We start from the raw sequence: 9,012 nt of genomic DNA on the forward strand, positions 1-9,012 counted from the left end.
CAAAATATTTATTTCATGTAAGTTAATTTATTTAAAGCTTAAGTCACAAGCTAAATTTTTGTAGCCATTTACAAACTATGTACAAGATTATATACAAAATTGGACACAATAATTTCTTCTTTTATGGAGGCTTTGTAGAGCCATGTAAAAGAATCCATGAGAACTCTGTAATTAGAAAATTTAAGTTTTCTCAGAGACAATACAGTATTGGATAAGTAAAAATGAGTAAAATAATTTGGTCTAAAATTCTTCCTGCATATTATAAAAGATGAATTATTTTTAACAATATCGTTATAAAGATTCATACCAAGCTTTCACAACCAGAGAAGTGACATATTCAAGAGGTGCTCCTTTTTTTACAAATCAACTTTGTGGCTGCTTCTTTCACATCTTTGTTCCTCAGACTGTAAATCAGAGGATTCAGCATGGGGATGACCAAGGTGTAAAAAATAGCAGAGACTTTTTCCTGTTCCATGGAGTACTGAGAACTTGGTTGAATATAGCTAAATGTCACAGAACCATAAAATAGTGTCACAGCTGTCAGGTGTGAGGCACAGGTGGAGAAGGCTTTGCGCCTTCCCTCAGCTGAACGAATTCTCAAGATGGCAATAATAATGTGGATATAGGACACCATGACAACAGTGAAAGTAAAAATAGCAATCACTCCAGAGAAGATCAAAAGCAGCATCTCATTGATGTGTGCATCAGAACATGAGAGCTTCAAAAGAGGAGGGATGTCACAGAAGAAGTGATTCACAATGTTGGGACCACAAAAGTCTAGTCTGAGTAAACCTATTGTGTGAGTCAGGGAATTAATGAGGCCACCCAAGTAACATGCAAGAACCATTTGGCTGCAGATGCTGTGGGTCATAATAACTGTATACATCAAGGGATTTGCAATTGCCACATACCGGTCATAAGCCATCATAGACAGGAGAATACCTTCTGTAGTTACATACACTGCAAAAAAGAAACTCTGAAAAACACAGCCAAAGAATGTGCTAGACTTGTGCTTTGACAGAAAATTGATGAGCATTTTAGGAGCAATGACAGTAGAGTAGCAGATGTCACAGAAAGAGAGGTTACTAAGGAAGAAGTACATTGGTGTATGAAGGTGGGCATTCAACCAGATCAAGATAATCATCCCCCAATTACCCGCAAGAATGATGAGATACACTATGCTAAAAAGCAAAAAGAGAGGAACCTGACAATTATGATTTTCTGTTAATCCAAGGAGCATGAATTCCTTCACAGCTGTATGATTCCAAACTCTCATGCTTTCAGTAGTCTACAGCTACTTTATATGAGATGTAAATAAAAAATCAATATCTAAAATTATTTCCTCCAGGATCTGAGAGTCATTATTGTATGAGACACTGAGAGATTACCCTCTGGTAGATGAAACAAAGAAACCTCAGCAGCAGGCCATAGTGTATTATAAGATTTATACAATGAGACTCAAATAATTGCAATGTACATTTGTTTATTTCCTATTGTAAGCTAACACAGAATAGGAAAGGATGGGAAAAACTCTTATGACATAAAGTTCTCTGTTGGTTGAAATGAGATTTGAGTACAGAGTGTTTGAACTAAAACTCTTATTCTCTATGGTGTCTCAGCCTACATAAGTAGAATATATGCTTGCCACAATATCTTGACAAAGGATCTTCAAACATTTCAAAATATTTCAATTCCAGTTAACCTAAAAATACTCACTTCAATACCATGCCCAATAACCACCTTTCATAATACATTACCTCAAACATTTTCCCACCTTCTTTCTGGTTCTGTAACACATTTTCGCAATATCATCTTGTAGTTAGACCCTTAACCAAGACAAAAAAATATAGATCATTATTTTGCTATGTTCCTTGTTTTAAGAATAATCAAGTATTATGAATGTCATTTTACATGAAACTTCTTGTCTTTCATTCTGCTTTTTGCATTGCTGTGATGTAGTTTAAAAATATAGATCATTATGTTCCTTGTTTTAAGAATGATAAAGTATCATGAATGTCATTTTATATGATACTTCTTGTCTTTCATTCTACTTTTTATATTGTTGTGATGTAGTTTTCAGTATTTAATCTAATAAAATAATCTATAGCATAGATTATAAAAGGAAGAGAAATTTTGTGAAACACCAAATCTAACAAATGTTTATATATTTTTCTTTCAAAAAGGTAAGGTAGAAATTCACCTAATTTCTTCTGAAATGATTCAGTTTTTCATTTAGTTTTCATTAGTTTCATTTTCATTAGTTAAGGTAAATATCAGTATACATAAGCTTGCCAACAAAATCGATAAAAATGTCTAGCACTTATTACTATGTGCTGTATGATTCTTTTGAAATTTCAGAAGACATATCAGCAGCATCATGAGTTTAAGCAGCTACTGTACTGTTACAAATATAAAAATGCTGATAAGCAACAGAATAACTAGCATAAAAATTAAAGTTGGACAGAGGACAATAGAAATTGGTGAGTGCTATAATATTAATGGCATTTATTTCTGGTTAATTTATTTCTGGTTACCACATCATTTGCTGAAAAAGTGGTGACAGAAAGTAGCAAAGATTCATTCACTTCTAGATGTCAGAAGCATGACACTATCTGGTTTCATAGGTGGAATCTATATAGCTATGAAGTCACATAGCTAGGAAGAGTTCTACAAAATGGAAACATTTTGTAGTCAGATGCTTACCTTTTTAGCCTCTAAACCAACTGCCTGTAGTAATAGGCCTTTTCTTCTAAGACAACAATAAATTGGATTTGCCTTTCATCATTATTTCTTCTTTCTTTCTCATCTTGAAAGAACACTTGATTATGGACAGTTCCAGCACTCATAATCCAAGGTATTTTTGCCTCTCCTGGTCTTCCTCTGACTCACACTTGTTCTGCACATGAAGTAGTATATAAATATACTAGAGATTAAGATTTAAACATCACTAAGGATTATCAATCAGTTTGTCAAATGTAGAATGTCTAATGAATGACTCTATATAAGATCTAGCATGAGATATATGGGTGTGAAAAAAAAGTATTATGAGATGAAAACACAGTAAGTTCAAAACCCAAAGAAAAGCACTGTGTAAGGGTTTATAAATGTTCCTAAGTGAAAAAAATAATAAAAGAAAATGCAGCTGATTTACTATTTGTTTGTGGCCACTGAAATGGGTTTGAAAGCTCTCAGTGAGATGGGGAATATATTTGCTCAACACAATGCTTACCAAAAAAAACCCTACTGTTTTCAATAGTTGTATTTTAGCATTTTACATTTAAACTGCTTCCACAAATGTATTTTGCATAAAATAAATAGTGCTCTTTTTATTACTCCTCTAATTAACACCTGTGTTGAACTTTCTGGAATGTAAATTTGTGTGTTTTTTTATGAAATATGTATGTACCAAATTAAGCACAATTAACAATCAATTTTAATATTCAAAGTATATTTTGTAAATTTAAAAAAGCCTGTGAGGCACCTGAGACTTCAAGAACATACTGGGACCTCACATTTTCCAGACAATATATAATTAACCTGACATCCTCTTCCATATTGATGAATACTGATGTGTCACCATTAAAATTATCATGCTATAGGCTCAAGCTCACCCACTAAAACCTAGCCATCTTAGTCCCTATCTATGATCCAAATCAGTGGACATTGGAAGAACAGCAAATCAGATATTACTCTAGACTAGAAAAAAGCAAAAGGGGCTGAAATGATAAATCTGAAATAAGTTTTTTAGAAATTAACTATTTTTGAGATTAAAATGTAATTTGATCATTTTCCCATTCCCTTTTCTCCTAAACCTTCTTATACCTTCATCCATGCTGTCTTTCAGTTCCATGACCTCCTGATACAAATTAAAGGCTCATTTACAATGCTAATGACTGAGTATTCTTTCCTTAAACATTTTTACTCCTAAGGACATTTCCAATTTTTTTTTTTTGCATTCTTTATATAGCAAGTCTTATATATCATCACAAATCAACCTATTTAAATGAATATGAAATTCTTTCAGACTCATTATACTATTGCAAGGCAACATTCCAAATACATCCAGGAACAAGATTACAGTAAGAATAGTCCTACAAATTTAAATGTTTTTTCAATTGAATTAAAAAAGGAACTCTGGCAAAGCCAGGTGGATTTCTGAGTTCGAGGCCAGCCTGATCTACAGAGTGAGTTCCATGACAGCCAGGGCTATAAAGAGAAACCCTGTCTCGAAAAAAACAAATCCAAAAAACAAAATAAATAAATAAATAAATAAATAAGAACCCTACAAATCCTTATCAGAGAAGCTAATGATTGCCAAAATTTTACTATGTTCATACACAAGGACAGAGTTATTTTCATAAACAAACATATCACCTCAAATGATATTATTAGGATAATTATTTAAAAAAATTTTATAAAGTATTGAACATATATACATACATATGTATATATTTATGTTTAGTGTATCATTCATGTTTTATACATGAAAAAACAAGATATTGTATTGTACATGAAAATTAATAGAGACATGAAGAAAAATATGTAATATTTATCAAATATAAAAATTTTCATTGATTAAAAATCTGCATTTAATTGTTATAAGTAGCAACATTAACAAAGTGAATGAGACAAAACTACAAGTTAGATATACTACCTTAATATCAGCACACCACGGTGAACAACAGAACTGCTGTGGCAAGTCATCTAAGGTTTCTTAAAATCCAAATTATGAACATGTCCTAGGATGGAAAAAATGGAGAAAAACAGAAAATAATTCTTAAAATATTTCATTGGAATGCTTATTGAAATATAGTTTCAAAACATTTAAAATGTTAGTATTTTATTAAATTAATTGGAAATCATATGCATTTTTCAAATTTTAAAATCTTATTTTTGAAATTAGTGTGATATTGTTAAGGTACGGATGGATAGAGAATTAAATAACAGAAACATATTTAGTCTTACCATATGCAAATAAGTTAATATAATCATAACGTAAATTCGTATACATTATGTAAATTATATTCTTAGTATATGAGATGTGGGGAGTTGAAACATAAGTATCCTACAAATTAGAAAATAATATTTTAAATTGTTGAGTGTGATGTTTAAATTAGACAACAGGAATGAACTTCTGTAATGGTCAGAAAATAACAGAAAATATCAAAATCTTTAAGTGGAAACAAACGTTTCTTACTTACAACTTAACAAAGCTCGAACTAAGAATGCATCTGAGCTAGAAAATCTGGCTTTCACAAATCTTTAAGGACTTATTATTTATAATAAATAAGTTGCCTGAAGGTAGTTGATAGTCTACTGGGGAAAGAATCAGTAGCACCTTCTGTGTGTTTAGGTCTCAGTTGTCCATAGTTGAGTCATTAGCACCTTTCTTGTTTCACAAGTGTGAAAATAATCAGAGAGCTGCTGGACCTTCTGTTGAATTTTCCATTCATGAATCTTCTTTCATGAATGCAAGAGTGAAATGTGATTACTTCACAAATAGTGTTTTAAAGGGATCTATGATTTTTCATTAAGCATCTAGATATAATGCTCAATAAACACAAAGAATGTAATGACAGTAGTTGAGAAAAAAAGTCATAGAATTCTGCAGTCTTACGTAAGTCACTTGAAATACTGTTAAAATGTTCTAATTAAACACAATAAGTTCATTACTATTTCTTCAAATTTTCTGTACCTATACATATTTTATATTCTTATTTTGACATCAGATAATGATTTTTGTCAATATTATCTAATATATATAATGCTAACTCATTTGTACCACATTGTTTCTATGAAATCATAGGAGTTTCAGGGACTTACAATTTCTTTGTAATTTAATTATCATAAGCTAACATTATGGAGAATCAGAAGCATACTTTAGAATTTCTGTCACTGGTTACCGTATAACTTTTATTTTCCAACATATTTTACAACTATTTTTATAGTTAGTAAATAATATGTTAAAGCATGGTAATGGTTTAAATTGCAAGAAAAAAATCAAATTGGCTCATACATTTAAATCATATTAAAATTAGAAACACATGGGAAGTTTTCAGAAAAATTAAAAATAATTTATATACAATTCAAAGATACATTTCAATTTTTGTCTCTTTGGTCAAACTGTAATAATTTTTTGCTTTGAAAATGTCTTAAGATACTTTAATTATTGAGAATTGTTTCAGCTGTCCTGAATTTTTTTTTTTCCATATGAAGTTGAGAATTGCACTTTCCATGTCTGTGAAGAATTGTATTGGAATTTTGATGGGGATTGCATTGAATCTGTTGATTTCTTTTGGTGAGATGATCATTTTGACTTTGTTATTCCTACCAGTCCATTAGCATGGGATATATTAGCAAGGGAGACCTCTTCTGAGGACTTCAATTTCTTTTTTAAGGAATTTGATGTTCTTGTCATACAGACCTTTCATTTGCTTGGTAAGAGTCATTATACCAATGTATTTTATAATATTTATGATTATTGTGAAGGGTATTGTTTTACTTATTTCTTTCTCATCCTGTTTATCATTTGTATAAAGGAAAGTTACTGATTTGTTTGAGTTAATTTTATATCTGGCCACTTTGCTAAAGTTATTAATCAGCTATAAGAGTTTTCTGGTGGAAATTTGAGGGTTGCTTATAAGTACTATTACATCATCTGCAAATAGTGATATTTTGAGTTCTTCCTTTCCAATTCCTAATGTCAAGATATATATAAAGCAATAGTGATAAAAAAACAAGCAAACATGGTATTGGTACAGAAACAGACAAGTAGGACAATAAAACATAACTAAAGACCCAGAAGTAAACCCACAGACTTACGGACAATTGATCTTTGTGAAAGAAGCAAAATACCCAAAAGATGTGCCCCCCCACCCCCCGTACCACGAGAACACATGCTTCACCATGTTTATATCATTGTAATATTTATATTTATTATGTTTATATTATTTGTAATAGCCACAAGCTGGAAACGATCCAGATATCCTCCAACTAAAGAATAGATACAAAAGATGCCGTTCATTTACCCAATGGCATACTATTAGCTATTAAAAAGAATGACATCATGAATTTTGCAGACAATGGATGGAACTAGAAAATATCCTCAGTGAAGTGTCCCAGACCCAAAAGGATATACATGGTATGTACACACTAAGTTGATATTAGGAAAAATTACAGAATGCATAGGATAAAACCTACATACCACAAGAAGTATAACAAACAGAAATACCAAAGTGAGGATGATTCAATTCCACTTAGAAGGGGGAAGGAAATAATCATGGGAGGCAGAAGGAGGAAGGGGTCTGGGTGAGAGAAAGGAGGGGGAATGGAAAGGGGGAAAGAATCAGGTATGAGCTGGGGGTTAGTGGGACAGAGGAAAGCCCAGAGGGCCAAGAGAATGAATAGGAATAAGCAACATGTGGGGTGATGGTATTTTTCTAGAGAGTCTCTAGAAAGTTCCAGACCCAGGAGGTAAGAGACTCTAAGGACTCAATGGGGGTTACCTTAGCCAAAATAACCATCATTGGAGAGATTGCTCTCGAAGAGTTCACCTCCAGTAGATAGACAGAGGATTTCAATTAGAGGGACATGGTTACTAACCCACAATTAAAATTTCTGACACAGAACTGTTTCTGTCTAACAGAATTGCAGGGACAAAATAGAGAAGCAATTGAAGGAAAGACAGTCCAATGACCAGCCCAAATTTGGATCTATCTCATGGGAGGGCACCAAAGCCTGACACTGTTACTGATGTTATGATGTCCTTACAGATGGAAGCCTGGCATGGTTGTCCTCTGAGAGGCCCTACCAGCAGCTGACTGAGACAGAGCAGATATTCACAGCCCACCATTGAACTGAATTCAGGGACTCCTTTGGTTTAATTAGAACGATTTAAGAAGCTGAAGGGGAGAGCAACCCTATAGGAAGCCCAGCATTCCTCAACTTACCCAAACCCCAGGGAGCTCCCAAAGACAGAGCTACCAACCAAGAGCATACAAGAGCTGGATTGGGGCACCTGATACAAATAGAGTAGAGGTTTGCCTGGTCAGGCCTCAGTGAGAAATGTGCTTAATCCTGAAGAGATTTGAGGCCCCAGAGAAGAGAGAAGCCTCATGTGGGGGAAGCACCCTCTCGGAGGAAAGAGGGAAGAGTGGGTGTGGAACTGTGGGAGGGGGTAACAAGAAGGGGGGCAAGGACTGGAATGGAAATAAATAAAATAACAAAAGACAAAAGAAAGAAAATGTCCAAGGAACAGAAACTGATAAATTGGCACTGCAATTAAGAGTACAAGGTGCTTTTTTAGAGGTCCTGTGTTCAATTCCCACATAGCCTCTCACAACTGTGAATAATGGAATCTGATGTTTTCTGGGCTTCAGGAATTCATGCAGCCCTCATATGCACTATTAAATAAATAAATAAATAAATAAATAAATAAATAAATGTCGAAGGACAGTTTCAGTGGTTTGGTCAGTAAGGAAAATGTTCTTGCTAGTATGAAGAATTGAGTTCTCAAATCACAGAAATATATTTAAAAAATAAAGTTGCCAGGAAATATGAAATATACTAAAATACCAACCCTTGGGATGCAGAGATTAGTAAATTAGGAGAGTCATTGACCATAGCTGTGTTGAAATATTCAGGGCCTGCTGTGATACGATAGCTGGGTCCTAGTGGAGAGATATATCCATGATATTACTGATTGAATATTTGCCCTGGCCTCTTGTATGGGAAATTATTATAGGTCTAGGTGCTGGTTTCTGGTTTTGATTTGTTTTTTAGATGTTTTATTTTAAGATTTCTGTTTCTACTCTGTATTTTCACAAAGTGTCATTCCTATGTGTTGCCAGTTTTTCTAGCATATTCAGCTAGCATGCTCAGGGAATGCCTGATGGTGTTAGAGACTTGGGTACTCAGGTGCATTGGGAGAAGGAATGTTGAAGTTGAAGGTCTTGTGATACATTTGGTGTAGTGGGTAAATAATAAAGGTACTGCCCTGCCCTGCCAGGCCTC

The 9,012-nt window shown here is 33.4% G+C and overlaps 1 protein-coding gene across 1 annotated transcript; it reads right to left on the bottom strand.

Moving 5' to 3' along the window:
• Nucleotides 1–337: 337 nt before the first annotated feature.
• On the bottom strand, nucleotides 338–1,276 carry LOC127684301 (olfactory receptor 1052-like). Its single transcript, XM_052181252.1, has one exon. The coding sequence runs from the start codon at nucleotides 1,274–1,276 to the stop codon at nucleotides 338–340; it is 939 nt and encodes a 312-aa protein (XP_052037212.1).
• Nucleotides 1,277–9,012: the final 7,736 nt, after the last annotated feature.

Source organism: Apodemus sylvaticus, chromosome 5, assembly GCF_947179515.1.
Source record: "Apodemus sylvaticus chromosome 5, mApoSyl1.1, whole genome shotgun sequence".
NCBI lineage: Eukaryota > Metazoa > Chordata > Mammalia > Rodentia > Muridae > Apodemus > Apodemus sylvaticus.